General features: G+C 34.8%; 1 protein-coding gene across 4 annotated transcripts in view; it reads right to left on the minus strand.

Annotated features, from left to right (window-relative positions):
* The window catches only part of LOC149784576 (uncharacterized), a 76,236-nt gene that overhangs the window by 6,584 nt on the left and 52,365 nt on the right, over positions 1–17,287 (minus strand). For all 4 annotated transcript variants that reach the window (XM_089933290.1, XM_089933292.1, XM_089933289.1 and 1 more), the window contains one exon: positions 7,769–8,545. In XM_089933290.1, the coding sequence (XP_089789416.1) occupies positions 7,769–8,545 (777 nt within the window). The remainder of the gene's footprint in view (positions 1–7,768; positions 8,546–17,287) is intronic.

Here is a 17,287-nt window from a genome sequence, read left to right on the forward strand (position 1 = left end):
TCTGTATCTTGATACACTCTCTTTTCCAGTGTCCTGGTTTATTACAATACTTGCAATTCCCCGGTTTTCTATTGCTAGAACCATTCCTAGCTTGTCCCACAAGTGTTGATGAAATTCGTCCGTCAGTCTGAGCCTGTATCACATAAGCTCCATATACCGCCGCATCCATGACGTCTTTATCATCGCAATCTTCTCTCTGTTGTCTGATGCTGTTTTTGAGTCCAAGCCTCCTTCTTCTACCAGTTTGAAACGCTTCGTATTCAAGGACTATTATTAATGCATCCTCAGCTGTTTTTGCCTTCCCATGATGTACGGCCCATTCCATTTCAGAATCATTCAACGCATCTGTAAAATAATCAAGGCATAGCTGTTGTCGAATCTCCATCTGTGCAGAGGGATATGCCAATCGGGCTAACCTCTTTATTTCCTGTGCCAACTCAGGAAGTGTCTCATCCCTCTTTCTTAATCGTGTCTTAATCTGAGCCCTATATAATTCAGCCTGATTCTCAGGTTGGAGACGTGCCGTTAGCGCAGCAACAAGACTATCAAAATCTCTACGTTGTGATAGTGAGAGGTCGCTCAGCACCCTTTGGGCAGTTCCTCTCAAAGTAGTAGCTAACTCTAGAGCTTTGCCTCTTTTATCCCAGTTATTATTCTCAGCCACCATCTGGAAATGGACGTAATAGTCCTGCCAATTTGTAGTACCATCATAAAAGGCTGGTTTCCGATGTTTCATCTGACCCCCATTGAACCGGACATGAGACTGACTTCCACTTAAATAACCTGGATCATCTCTGACATCCTGTAACCTCCCAATTCCATATGACGGCTGGCCAGTTCCGTCACCACCAGCATAGGAAACAGATGTCCCAAAGATCCCCTGCCGTGTCTCACATTGAAAATCCCTGGATATTCCCGTGGTGCCAAACACAGTACCCAAATTACTGCTTGAGCACCCCGACCCAACCTCGAGGTTTGAAGCATAACTTCTGGAATTACATGTTCCCCCAGTCTGGGACACTTCTCCTAGACCATCAACAGAAATTCCCCTGGAATGATCCACAAACAACGGCTCCTCATGAAAGTCAAATCGTTGTCTCACTATTATGGTTCTCAGGTCATCATATGCCTTTTGTAGCATATCCAATCGATACTGCAAGTTTTCTCTTTCCATACTTATCTCCTCCGACGTTTGACAGTTTTCCCTCTGGCATGTCAGTTCTGTTTAAAGGTCACAATCAGAAGCTGGCATCCTTAATTGCATTTCTCCACTTGGTGTTCCCACTGTATAGGCAAAGGCCTGCGTGAGTTTAATTCTCCCGGCACCGGGTTCGCTGTCTCCACTGTACCCTTCTGTGGACGACATATTCCTTTCCATTCGTTTGAAGTATCAAAAAATGTTTCTTCCAGGAAGTTCCTCACCGCTGCCACCACTGTAACGTGCTCCACCCCGGGGGTTAATTTCCCGGCGCAAGCTCCCTTATATTTAGAGAATTTCTTCCTGTTTCGATGGTTCGGCAATCCTCAAGGTGAGACTTTGAATTGGTTGCAATAGTATAATGTACTGGTAGTACATAGTACGTCGTCTGATGACAGACGAAATCTCTGTAGAAATAATGGCTTCTTATACTAGCTACTTATCCGTGAGGAGATTATTTATCTAAGTATATAAACAACATAAAATCTGAATGAGAAAAACAGAGGATTTATTTTAGTCTTAACATGTCAATAAACACTTCAATATAATAGAATTCACATATTCTCCTCCTAGTCAATAAATAAATTAGTATAACAGAACGTACATATACTTATAACCAGCAGTCTCAACAGTTAGTATTAAATAATAATATTGATCACATATAATTTACTGTAATGCTTTTATAATGTTTATAGGGGTAACACTACAATCCCAATACAAACGGATTCAAATAAACAGAATTAACAGGCGAAACGGGTGACGATTTCTTTTACGATAAAAATATAAAGTCATACAAATGTACCGAAATAGCGTTATGGAGCCCTATTTGTATGACCATTTCTTTTACGATAAAAATATAAAGTCATAAAAATGTACCGAAATAGCGTTATGGAGGCCCTATATCCCTACGTAAGAGTATTCAACACTTTATCTTTGGCTTTGGTTTTCCTTAGTACATAAATTTACTATTAAATTTATATATTGCATAAATGAATGTATATTTTCTAATATTATTATTTCTACTTAGAGAATGATAACATTCCCTATCACTTTTGGAAGCCGATAATATATTGTAGTATACGAACCCGATGCCGGTTGAAGGAAAACTGACTGTTTTGCGCGACACCCATATTTATAACCTTCCGTTGCACTACACAGTGTAATACTCCGCCAAAATAATACATATTGTTAACACGTATTTAAGACTCAATAAATACTAAATATCGTTAAATTACATTGGCCTCCACACAAGTTGGTGGTGCGGGAAAATTAGAACACGCACCATCCTAATGCGTTATCCTCGCAGGTGAAGGTAAGTGCATTATTTTCTTGTTGAGCATAGCTTATTCTACGTAAAAACTAGTTATATTGACTATTTATTGCTGTTCAACAATGACTGCATATACCGCGTAGTGGAAATCTGAGGTGCCTCCAATTCGTAAATTGCCTCCAAAACAAAGATGGCGGACATCGTGAATTACATTGAACGTTGTACATAATGTGAATGATACAGAACATTTGTTTTGTAATACATCGAACTTAACATAGTCTCAGAATATCCAATTGCATATGAAACTAGTATATGTGTGATTTACAACATTGAAACAATGTAAACCAATGATATGACACATTGGAGGTGCCTTCAGTACATAAAGTGCCTCCGAAACAAAGATGGCGGACATTGTGAAATACATTGAACGTTGTACATAATATCAATCATACAGAACAGTTGTTTTGTAATACATCGAACTTAACATAGTCTCAGAATATCCATCTGCATATGAAACTAGCATATTTGTATTCATGTAAAATTCGTAACAATATCTATTTCAAACATTCCAATCCGAAATTAGATAATGATAAAGATGAGGATTTCTTGACTGTCTTGGGCCGAATGAGAATGTTCTAAATAAAACGCTTGGAAACACACCTGATGATCAATTACACAATGTTTCTAAGATCGATTTGTTTTATTACGTAATTATTCTTCATATGATGAGGACACGCTTAATAATTATGTTTATTTAGATAATAAACATGAGGCATTAAATATTTTCCTGGAAAACGGTTATCTGTTACAAGGAAAAGTAGTATAATATTTAAATAAATTTTATGTTTTTACTTTGGATAATGATTCTAATTTTATTTCTAAGTTTTTTATTGGACAATGGTCCATCACTGAAATTATTCCAACGAACAGGAAAAGATTTCCCGTGTCTGATCTCGATAAAATATACAACTACGACAGGATTGTATATTCTTACAACGAAAATGAAATAAAACCTAGTGATGAGAAAATAAATACTAAAGAAGTCATTGATTATTTCGCATGGTTATGTGTTTGTCCTGCCGATAAAATATTTCTTTTCGAGATAAATAAAGGATATCACGTGTTATGTAAATCAACACCTGTATATTTCGAAAGACAGGGTTAATCAATAAAGCTGTTGATGATAAAAACCCTGTATGGCAGATTGATTAGAGAAGCTGGAGTTTATAGTATAAAACTCTCCGTCACAAGATCGTATAAGTCAGGCAAAACGAATGTGTGTAAAACTCATATCACGCAACGATACATTTTCCTCATCTGAATTATTTGCATACCCCACGTCAATTCAAGAAAGATGTTTAACAAATAACGTCGATAATATCGATAATAATGACATTATTGATTGTGATCAGATTTCACAAGATGACATGAATAACATTTCTTACTCGTTCACCGGTCAACCCGAACAACTAATACGTATTTTTTCATCGAACAGAAACAGACTTACTATATCAAGACATCCAGGACATTATTGTAATATTTGTGAACGTCGACAGGTATATAATAATTGTTACGATCGTATTGAGGATAAATGTGATAACTGCATTGTCAATGTTTATTCAGACTGTTATGTTCTATTATGTCCTAGAAATCCTAGTAGACGAGTACCGATTTCTCCTGATATCGATGAGGAAATTAAGAAATTTCTAAGGAGCGAGTCAAAAAATACAGTGATAGCATAAATCGCTGATAATTTACAGGAATCTCAGAATAACCCACATATCATTAAATAAGTAATGAAATCATCGACGAAATTATCCTGGACATTTTCCAGAGAGAACTACAGATTATTTGTATAATGCAACGCCTGTCCACGAGGGCGGCCCATTATGTCGAGTAATACGCGAAACACTATTAAATTATCATTATCTGCGTCTTCATCACGAACAATTAATCTTTTACATGATACAACTAATCCTGAAAATTGATCCAATCGTTCACGGCTCGACCTTACTGATGAAAATTGTTGTATTCGAATTCCATGCCACATTCATCGACAATCAGCAAGTCTGACACGATTCACACTGAATTATACCTCTTCTCCGATTACCAGGTTTAAATATTATATCGCCAGCAATATCAAAATAAGATTCAATATTATAATCTGATTTTATTTTTTCTGTAAATGTCTTTCTATAACTAACTACAGCAACGGATTGATCATCAGGCAAAGAATTCCACGCAACCTCAAATGAAGCATGCCTCATGCAGATCCATTGATATAGCCTTATATATATATATATATATATATATATATATATATATATATATATATATATATATATATATATAGCGTCAACCCGGAGATTTCATACAAAAAATGTATATGGCTCTTACAAGGATCAACGGAATTATGTCATAAGAGATGATATGATGAGTTTTGTGGAGTGCATAAATCACAGTTGGAGTCTGTTGGCCCTAGGTTATGTTTTAAATGTAAGTAAGGAAATTTCAAAATTGTACCAACTGTGGAGGAAGCAGATACAGATATTGCATTAGAAAAGGAAAGAAAGGAGCCCCTCCTGCAATTGAGGAGTTTTTACAGAATCGTGAAAGGAAATAGCAATAAGTATTATATCTTTTATTTTCTTTGAAGTGTCAATGAGTTTTCTATCCTAATATTTAACGACCGGCTAAACGGGGGGGGGGGGGGGGGGAACGCCACCAACGATAGAATCATCAGAATGATAAAATAAATGTTATATTTACAATAATATTTTAAGATGTCTTGCCACATGGACAAATATATCAACGAAAGTATCAGTCATACAATCTTTGGTTTATTCATATTTTTAAAGGATGATCCAAAATGAACCGTCCAACAAATGAAAATAATTACGACGTAAGATATTATATGATAAATTTAGTTCTTTGTCCATATCTCCTGGATCTGAATTTCATAATCCGTCTCTTTGATATATTTAAACATATTTTCGTGTATGATGTCTCTTCCTGAATAAACGACCCTAAATAATCTGTAAACCTGATAATCATGCATTTATTTAAGACGTAGTTGAAGTAGTTCAATTTTGACAAAAGCACCTGGGATAATTTATATTTAGAGGCCCCATCCGTAGATGATCAGAGATGAAAACGCAAAATTGTTGGAAGAGGGTGGCAATGATATTAATTTTATTACCTATATTGATGAAGCCCCATCTGTAGATGGCCTTGATGGATTTATTAATAATCTCGTAGTATACGATTTTGTGATGCTGGACAAACATTCAAATAAAATGTTTTTTATAGGCAGGCGTAAAAACTCCGATGTTATAAATGCTACTAAGCGATATACACATACCTAAAGTGATCAGAGATAACTAATATTTTTTTTAAAAAAACACGAACGACAAAGATAGAGTAACAAAATAATCTAACCTAATTAGAGAAACTCTCTGTTGTTGTTAGAGGCTTCGGTTTGACGTTATTACACTTACATTTTTCATTTTTTTTTCGTATGAGGATTTATTTTATTAAATGTACTTTAAAGCAAGTGGTTTGCTACACTCTCTACTGTTAAGGTTAAAAGGGAATCAAAGCTGATTATTTATCTAGAGGTGTGAGGGACATTATTTTTAGTCCCTCCTCATAAAATGAAATTATCCTGGAGTCAGTCCCAGAGTTAATCCTTGCCTCAAATCAACAATATCCACGTATCTACCCTTCACATATAAAACTATTCATTTAAACTCTCACGGTATTGTGAATGATAAATAATGACTAGATTTGTCAAAGCTGGATGGACATACATGCAGACTAAAGTACGGAGATTTCAAGACGGTCAAATTAGGTCTGTGTATATCATGTGCTAGAATAAAATATAGTTTGGAGAAGTCAATCGTTACATAAAGTTTAAAAGTATGGATAGTCTCCAACTATTCTGAACTCTATGTTCCCAACTGATATACAGCTAGAACTCAACTCAATTAAAAAGTTATGAAATTAGTTTCATCCAGATACCACAGGGCTCATATCGTTGCTTACAATTTACGTATAAATCACATACTATATATATTACTATTATGCTGTAATAATATTATATAGTACATGTATAATTTATGGTCAAATTGTAAGCAACTATATGAACCCCTGTGGCAGTACCCCAACTTTGTGAGCAGGGTACTAAAATGTTCCTACATGTATTTATCCAAAAGAATTTAATCACATTTCAATGACCTATATCATGACAGCAATTTAACAAAGAATATGTAAGTAGACATTATTAATGCATTTTAATAAATGTTGCAAATATAAACAGATCCCATGCATACATATAAATGTGTGACAAACAGTATCAATAACTGGTCTTATTTCAGTATCAAACTTCTTAATTTTAAAATTAATTTACAATATTACTTTACAATGTTATTTCTATAATCTTCCAACATACTCGTTCATCTAAGAACTATGTCCCTTTTCAGCCCCGCCTTTAGGGTTTCCCATATAAGGACATTGCAGCCTCCAATGGAAATGCAAACAGATCGTAGTAATTATGGCGCGCTTTGAATAACATACCGTAGAATATCGAAAATGGTATTAAAGGAAAACCATGTTTTTTCAAGCTAAATAACGCTAGTATCTTGTTATCCGATTAGTGTTTTTTTCCTAGATAAATATACACTGCAAGGTCATCAAAGAACAGTTCCATAAACATGACTGTTATCCACACAAAATACTTGGGAATTTTAGTTGTTGCTAACCCATGAATAAGATCCGTTCTTAACCGGCTTTCAATGCCGCGTACAATCTCATGCTGAGTGCAAAGATTTATCAATGAAAGCGCCACCTTCTGTAAAAAATATGTACTGGCCTGAACTGATAATGATGCGACTTGTGTCGCCAGCCGCCATTATCATTGTCCATATAGATTTAATATTTTTTATGAAAATTGTGTAGTGAAAACCAATGTGGAGATTATTTATAAATCACTCATTAATAGAATTGATTATATTGACGTATTAAATTTTAATTTTATTTATAAAATAAATCAATAAATATGTCCATGCACGACGAGATTGAAGACATTTGCATACACTCGTGATAATAAATATTATTTATTCCAATTTGATTTTATTTTATTTTACATCTATTATACATGCATGTCTTGCAATAAATTTATGACTAATATTCCTAAATCATATTTTGGAGCATAAAGGTGAATTAGGAAATTTAAATAAATGAAGTATGTAGTTTTCGTTGTCGTGTGATGTAAAAGTTGATGTAAAATAAAATAGAATTACCTGGTTTATGTAAATACTCCAATCTGAATACCGTTATCTCATTACTGTACTGCTTTGTCATGTAAAGAACTCCATTCTGGTCATCAAAGAATATTTCATCGAGCCTTGCTGACACTGTGTGTGTGGTTACTAGTTGACCACTGTTTGTCAGCTGATGAATTCTGTAAGAGTTTGTGTCACAAACGAAAATGAAATCCCTTCCAGAAATTACTGACCCCGGTGTTTTTAATTCCTGATGTTGATACAGAAACTTGTGTGTGTGTGGATTAAAAATATCATATGCATACACACCTCTAACAGTGGAGTCATTAGTCCAACATGAGATGTAAACTGTATTGTCTTTGATGGCCAAGTGACTACGATACCCTTTACAGATGTTGTGAGTTGATTCTACAAGTCCATATGTAATCGATATAACGCCCCAACACAACATGCCGTCATATTTCAAACCACTAGCAATGAGTTTGTCGCTTGAATTCAATTCTGCCACTGAATGACAGGCATAAAATCCTTTCTTTACATCTAATGTTTTGACCCGCTTTACGTCATCTATAGATTTAAATGACAGGATTACAATTTTGCTGTCTTCCAGACACACACCTACTTCTGTCTTGCTAATAAGACCGACACCCATGGGATATGACTCCAGTCTGCGTGATGTATACAGCAGTTCGCCATCACAACGACTGTAAAGCTGGAGATTCCTCGCATGGAAGTCTATGACCAGCAACATGTCTTCGATCACCAAACCGCCACTGTAGACGGGTTTACGGCCGGCTGTGGATAAGAAAGTGGCTTACATCATTATAAGGAATACACAAAATACAGACATATATACTTTTAGTAAACAATTTAAAACATCTGTAGATCACTTTCTGACCTAAAACAATAGTCCATTGTCGAAATTTAGCCACCGACACGATGGTCATAATTATTTGCATTATTATTACTACTAGTACAGTTGCTATTTCATAATGTTTTGGAACTACTACTAATAAGAATAATATAAAATAGTATTAAAATAATGTTAATTTCTTGTATCTTATATATGTTATTTTATAATGTTTTGCAGCTGTTACTGTTACTGCTAACTAATACGTTTAAAAAGTAATAAAACTAAATTACTCGGAGTAAATTAAGGCTAATGGGGTAGCTGTAATTTTATATAAATTTCAAGTAACTCACGAGAATTGCCATATGTGATATGTGGACCAAATAGTAATACAAACCACGTGAGATCACTAAACTAACAACCATACCACAGACCTTTTCGGCATGGAAAGGCAAATTTACATATATAACTGGCACCTACAAGGTATTCAATCCCTACCCCTGTATCAAAATTTTGAAACTTTTGAGATTATCACGTAATGACCATATAAACTAATGTTCGCACGAAAAAACAAATTAATTAATGTATGCAACATATTGTCACCACAGGAACCATCCCAATTCTATTAAACTGTTTGGATCCTGCTTAATTGAGGTACCAGCCATTTAACCATATATACGCCAAGAGTGCATGGAAAGACAAATTAATATATGCAACTGAAATAGGCCCTGGGGTTTAATTTGAGCCCAAGTTCATCAAAACACGTGAGTCATTCGTGTATAACTACGTACTTACTTGCTAGGTGACAATATAAAAGATACATGAACATATAACAGCTGATTTTTGCCTCTAATGAAGTCCTTATCGACAGTACCAGAACCTACCCAAATTAGGCTCAAATTTCAGGTGTTCAGACTTCAGTCAAAACGAGAAGACAAGGAGATAAACGTTTTACATGCACATATATTAAGTAAAAATGATCACACACATAATTCAAGCAAACATAATCATGTCAGATGATGCACATGGTAAGACAGTAAATGTAGATTTGTTTTCTAATTATATGAAAGATTTTGTCCTTTGCTACTGAATCAAACGCCATGTGACAAGTTCCTCACACTCATGCGGATTACAATACAGAGTCTTGGCGCATTAATACACACCCACTTTCAGTTGTAACCTTGAGACCTCCTGTTCTACAAGAGCAATAACCAATAACTAGACTACTAACTTCCGTTTTGTTCCAAGGTACTCTATTGGGGTAGCAAGATATCATCCTACGTCCAGTGTTTGAAAGTGATGATAAATGCACTCGAAAATGGTAGTCACGCTACGTCTAGCAGATTGCAAGATAATTATTGATACGAATATAGTATGATACCATTTTAATGTTGGCTAGTGCAAATGTTGTGACTGTTTCGCTCTGTGTTGATCAGCTGATCGATGGGTGATTAGTACTGTCAAACAGAGGCAATAGAGTGAAAGTGGTCATAATAATACAGATCCTTCCATGGTAAGTGGGTCAACCGAGACTTCGGAGGTCCTCAATGGGGAATAAGAAATCAATATTGACATAAGAAAAAAGAGAATTGCTTGTTGAGATTACCCCCCCCCCCCGAAAAAAATAAACGGTCAAAATTTGAAAGTATCACTGAATGAAAAGTTAATAGGATAGACCAAAAATTCCCGAATCTGTTTGATGACATGAAAGATGAACTAGAGGATGTCAAAGTAACTTCCAATATTGATGACGTGAAAAAAGTGAATTAATGAGGTACATCATGCAGTTTCATTGTGAAACCATACACGAACTAGAAAGTAGACATCTCTTTTAGAGGCACATGGAGAGAACATAATAAATCAAGTGGAAGACACACAAGCCACAGACAAAATATAAAAGCTTAAAGAAAGGATACTTAAATTAAATTAGCACTACAAAAACAGTGAATATTTTTTTTATAACCTCACCGGTCTTTCTTTGTTGAATCAATCTATTTAGAGTATAAACAAGGACCAAAACCAATATTAGTGAAATTTGCATATTCATGAGGACAGGGAAATAGTGTTGTGCATGGCCAACAATTTGGTGAAAGGCCTTGAGTAGTTACAGATTTACCTCTGGTTATAAAAATCTAGCAAGTGTTTGACAGTGGAGTCATATGTTAAGAAACCCATCCAATGAACAAAGGCTGAAAGCAAGAATCGGGAGAAAAGGGAATATCCCTTATCTTAGATGCAAGAAAAGACACCACTCCTCCATGGCAGAAGAAAAATAAAAGGGGATATTATGAACATAGCTATAATAATAAAGAGTAAATTTATAAATGATTCTCAGGCATTGTTTTATTTATCTTGTGGAATTTATTTGAACAAAAGTATGACTCTTGAAACTTGAAACTCTACCATCTAGAAAAACAATTATTGTTGTCTTCGTGATTCTTCAACTGGAAATAGTAAACAAATGACACACTAATATGCATACATTTAGAATGCTTATATCGGTTGATGATTGTAAAGTGGGTAGCAGCTTATATGATAACATTATTTCATTAGTCAGTAATTGTACATTTGTTTACCGCATAGATGCGTTTAGATTTGTATAACCATTGGACGTATTTGCATATATTAAATGCCTTTAGCAATTTAGTGACTAGGTTCAGCACAACTGTGGCATTATCTTCAGGCCATGTGCTATGTTCTGATAATTGTACGAGCCCCTATGTTAAATGGTGCCTTTTAGAACTCTTGCCAATACTGTACTGTGAATTTGTTAGATTTTTGTTCCAGAGGAGCTATACAGTCTTGTTAGATTGAATGCACTTAAAGTATTATCATATTCCTGACATTTAATCCACAACAACATCTTATTGAAGGAATTTGCGGATGTTTCCGCTGTTTTGTCTACTTTATTGGACTAAATTTCAACATATTTTAGCAAAGAAGGGCACATTCTAAAGGCCCCCACCCCAAGTCCATACTGTTGTAAAAGTATCTAACAGTTCCAGATAACATGTGCTAAATACACCTACATTGCCAGCTTTAATCTAAATATACGGTCATGCTATTTTCATGAATGAATTTGTCTTATTTTGTTTCTTAGACTGGACAATAACATGTTTTTCCCATTTCCCTTTGACCAAGGTTTGTGTAGAGTGGTGATTTATTGTAATATCCTCCACCTTCCCAGGGAATATGAATGTACCATCACATTGGTCTTTGTTTCTTTAAATGAACCATGGATTAACGTCTGATGAATCTGTGACTGTTTGAACAGAATGCTGTTCCACTGTAGTATACTTTCTCCTTCACAGGGAATATAACTCTGTGACTATGTTTGAATAGAGTACTGTTACACTGTAGTATGCACCCCACCCACCTTCACAGGTAACATAAATGGGACAGTTTGAATAGAGCAATGTTACACTGCAGTTTGCCCTCACCTCTTCCCAGGGAATATCATTATGTGTTTGAATAGAGACCTGTTACACTGTAGTATGCAACCCAAACTCCACCACAACCCATTCGCAGGGAATACAACTGTGTTTAAATAGAGCACAGTTACACTTTAGTATGCTCCCCCTTCACAGGTAATATAACTACACCGTCACTAGGGTCTACATTATATGTGCCATATTTGTATATCGTTTGGCGCTAGCTGTATCTCATTAAGGTGGTCCAGTGTCTGCTTACAGTCAATAAAAAAGACTTAAGCTACTTTTTGTAATTTGTGATTATGTAAATTCTCCATATTTTGTCAGTCAAAGTTTGAAAAGGATTTAAGAAATAAAATGAATAAGCCCTCATCTTGAAATCCATGTCAGAATAATTCATGCAAATTATTATCAATATGTTTGCACAGCTAACCCTAGCAAGGCAATATGGACTTTTACACTGAAATATCATTTTGTAAATGAATTGTGTCAGGACAACTTTGGAATATTATTATTTGTACACAACAGCAACAAAATATGTAAAGTACCCCTTATTTTAATCCCTTGATCTTGTGACTTCAAGGGATTTTTGAACATTATATATGTCTCTTTGTACAGTAGAACCTGTCTTGAAAGACCACCCCTTCTGCCAGAAATCTAATGATCTTTCAAGACAGGTGGTCTATCGAGACAGATAATACTACTATATAACAAATATGTACCACGAGACCTAGTCTCTCAAGGCAGGTGGTCTTTCAACGCAGATGTCTCACAAGAAATGTTCATTGTTTTAAAGTTTGGGTGTTGGTGGTTGCATAAAACAAAAGGAAGTTCTTAGGTAAAACAGCTTGTGTGCTGCAATACATTACAGGTTAAATGCAGCACTTGCAATGTGTTAACAAGCTATTGTTATTAAAATAAATTATCACAGAACATATATGATTTCCATCCCGAACGCCATTTCTTGTATCAAGTGTTCCAGCGCTGCATGACGTTTAAACACATTAGCATAATAAAACAATTAAAACATTAAACGTTGCAATATTAGATTTAAGTCTCACTTATTATTTCCAAATACATTAAAAACAATTATTTGATTTAAATCAGTTCATAGAAAATCCGAAATCATTCCGCAAATTGGCCATTTTCTTTACGTTAGGAATCAGGTCACAATTAACAGTTTCGGTTCAGTACCCACGGATGTAGTTCTATTCTGTTTTTAGATCATTTTACTTCTCTTATTTTGGTGGTGATAGAAGAGTTAGATTTATGTATTTTTGGTAGGGATTTAAAGGTAATTGTTTATTCTTGAGAATATGAGCTCAGAGTGTGGTTGTCCGTGTGTATTTCGGTGACAGTGCACAGTGAGTAATAAGGCCTTGGTGATGATCCGGAAGTGAAATCTGTGTTATATTTACATGTTGCTCTGTTTACAGTCCAGGTTCTCAAAAAAAATGCAGGTGAACCTTTGACAAGAACTTCACCGTGAAGTCATCTTTGAAAGTATTTTACATATGATTTGTATTCATTGTCACACGTTGTAAAGTTCAGTACTGAGAAACACATGTAAAGAATATGCAGTAAAATTAATTAGTGGCAGTATCCGTGAACTTTTTGAATTAGGAAAGGTCATGGTTTCGTTTCTTTCCTAACATAATGTAAATGTACGACAGAGTACCATTCTATATTTCGGCTTCATTGTGACGTCGCTGGTATATAGTGACGCGTGAGCATTCAACCTTATAACATCTAAAGGCCTGCGTTCCAACGCCACAAGACAAGAATTCGTGAGTTATTTAAATAACGTATTTAAACAAAATTTTCAATTTATGCAACAGATGACACGATGTGCACCAAATGCAATCTAATGTTCTAAAACTGAGTGTGCTGCATTTATTAAAGGTGTGATTTTGTCTAGTGGCATATTACTGCATTTTTCTGACGATTAATCCCACTACAATCGAAGGCCAAGGCCATGGGGTTGTCAGGTGTAACTTACAGTGAATGTTTGTTCATAGGTTGGATTGTACATTTTAACAAGAACAAATAATTGGAATTTTAGATTTACGTGTGGGTATCGAAATAATGGTTGAGGATCCTTTTAAATAAATGGCAGCATCATCGTCATTTTCATCATCATCATCAAGTTTATCATCAACTTAATCGTAACAAGCGGCATGACATATGTTCATTGCCACCAAAAGATTACTATCATCATCGTCGTCGTCGTCGTCGTAGTTGTTATTTCAGTCATGTAGGAAGATCGTTAGTTCTGTTATTTTCGTAATGTTGCTGTTGTGATGATTATTTGGACAATAGTTCCAGTTGTTTTTCTTGCTGATGTTTTTGTTGTTGTTGTTGTTACGGTTAGTCGTATCCTTCCTGTCCTTTTTTTTTGTTGTTCTTTTCGGGATCGGAGAGAGCTTTTAACTGAGACTATAGCTGAGACTATATTTATTATGCATTTGGAAATTGTTTCCAGGGATGCCTTTTGAGCAGAGATCAACATGTGCGTAAAAACCAACGTTTCTCTCATTCTTCTTTATTACATTAAGCATATTTGTTTGTCTCGGGAAAATTATATCATGTAGCGAAATAAAGGTCAATACACTTTTTGTTTACAAAACCATCTGTACATTTTGCTAAATATTTTGTTTGGGCTGATTTGTTGTTATATAGCTATAAGGCCCAGCAGATGCAAGTAAAACAAACCTTTGGATGTATTTTGATTGCTCTTTGTCACTACGTGAGTGTCTTGTAATTGTAACCTATATTTATAAAATATTTAAGAGAGAATTAGAGTGGGAGTGCGGGTATGTAATATAAATTCCATATACACTTATTTATTTAATCCTCAGACAGCTTGATTAGCGTGTCTTCCCCAAGAACTATAAGATACATTGTGATTGAATGGGGTGGGGTAATCTGTGTTACAAAAGTGTGTATTGTTTGATTTGGATTTTTAACGTAGCTTTAACAATTGTTCAGTCTTATCGCTACGATGTCTACAGTGTGGTAGTCTATAGTGATGTCTAGAACTGGGGCATCATGCAGCAGAGATGTGTTTTTGGAACGCCAAAGGTTTTCTTACGCTTGAAACTTGACAACATTTTGTGCGCAAACTTGCGCTAATATGTGAAATGGAGGAAAATGGCCTAATGTATGTGGCTACATAACTCATTACATCATATCGTAGAACATTTGGATACTCCATACACGTTCCCGACATTCAATAATTGACGATATTTCTGTCGAGTACATTTTTTCTCATTTTTTTTTTTTTTTTGCAACACAATGTAATTTTTCTTTTTTTTCCTTCTATCTTCACTGAAAAACAAGATATTAGAATATTCTCCCTAATTATTATAATATTAAGTAACGTTGCAAATAATTTGAATTTTTTTCTCATTTCCTTGTGCTAGTTACAGTTTCTCTGCCATTTACTTTCATTTACCAGTCATCAGATATGTTTGTAATTTTTAAATTTATATTATCAAAAAATAAAACATATGTACGGTTCCACAAATTGGAAATTTTATTTTTCTTATATTCAGCATTATTTGATATAAAATATTTACTTATAACGACATACGAAATTTGATATTTACACCTAACTTAGAAACTATAGGTACGCCCATTAAATTACTAACATGTGTAACCATAGTTGTTTTATATGTAAAAAGCACAATCATATGTTCCTTTGATTTAAAGGTGCTAAATGCCTTCATTTTCATTTTGATACTGAACAGAAAGTGCCTAGTACCTCCGTGAACATTGCAGTTCCCAAAATATATTCATCTAAATCTTTCTCGTCACCCAGAGAATTTGCATGATATTAAGCATGGAGTGAAAGGAATGGATAGAAAATTGATAGTCCTTTTAAAACTTTTTAAAAATAAATATTACGTTTATTTTAGGGGGTAGGGGTGGGGCTGCCCGAGGTTTAATCCATAGGTAAATTTGAAACGCATTGATGCAGTGTCTAGAAATTCTCCACTCAAAACACTCGAATCCTGGACCACTCCTTCTTTAAAAGAAAAGATTCGAGTTCCTACAGAACTTTACAAAATTTTAAACTTGTGGAATTCTTTTCAGCATTAGAGCATTTCTGAATCACAGCTTTTTACTGATTTTTTTTTCTTTACAAACAAGCAAAAAACAAACCCATAAATGTATACCATATCCCTTGACCATAGCTATAATTCAGATATTGGCCACTTTTATGTTAACAAAAAGACACTCTAGTTCCTAGAAACAAACAATAATTTTCTTTTTACGTTAAGAAAAAATAGCTTGAGAAATCTTGTACATTATAACAATGACTACAAACTATATTTTATTATTTTCACATTTTTGTTTAGGACAGATGATGTTAATATTTCACGAGTTGCACATCAAAAACATCAATCGTAGTATTTAGAGTTACAGTGTATTTGCTTACAAGTTTGGATAGGATAAGAATTTGGTCAAGGCTAGTTGTGTTACAAGAATAGATGAGATAAGGGTTTGGTCAAGGCTAGTTGTGTTACAAGATCGGATGGGATGTGTGTTTGGTCAAGGTTAGCTGTGTCACAAGTTTGGATGGGATAATAATTTGGACAATGTTAGATGTGTTACAAGATTTGATGGGGAAATAATTTAAGTAAACTCATTTTATTAACTTAGTAAACACCAGTTTGTGCCACAGCTACGTCTGAAGTGATCATAACAAACAATTTGTCGTTTACACGGAAACAGACCGCTCATTGATAAGCGTAATTGATTCGCTTTAAACGCAGTATCGCACGTGGACACTACTCCCCTGTATAATCATTGGTGGCATTTGATTAGATCACTAAGGAAACCAGCTATAATGTTGGCAAAGTTCCTTTTCATTATTTTAATTAAACAGACTAGCTTGATTAAAATCAGTGTTCTGATCATGTCTGAATTGACACAGTACAACAAAATCACTTAAAACACTGCTAATTAATCATACCGGCTTTGATTTGATTTTACCTTTTGGCTTAGCCCACAATGCATTCAAGCGGTAATAGAACGCGGGAACATGAAACTGTTACATGAACTTGTTAACAATTATGACCTGACTTATCGGTGTGATAAAGGATGTTACTAAATAAATTAAAATGATAGAATCCAGCGTACGGTACTCCTCGAGGGCACGAATAGCCAGTTAGTGGTACATACAGTGATTCAAGCATGAAAATATGGACTTGACGGACTTTTCAAAACAGGGAAAGAAGTTGTCTCGTACAA

This window comes from Sinohyriopsis cumingii, chromosome 14 (genome assembly GCF_028554795.1).
Source record: "Sinohyriopsis cumingii isolate HCF-2022 chromosome 14, ASM2855479v2, whole genome shotgun sequence".
Lineage (NCBI taxonomy): Eukaryota > Metazoa > Mollusca > Bivalvia > Unionida > Unionidae > Sinohyriopsis > Sinohyriopsis cumingii.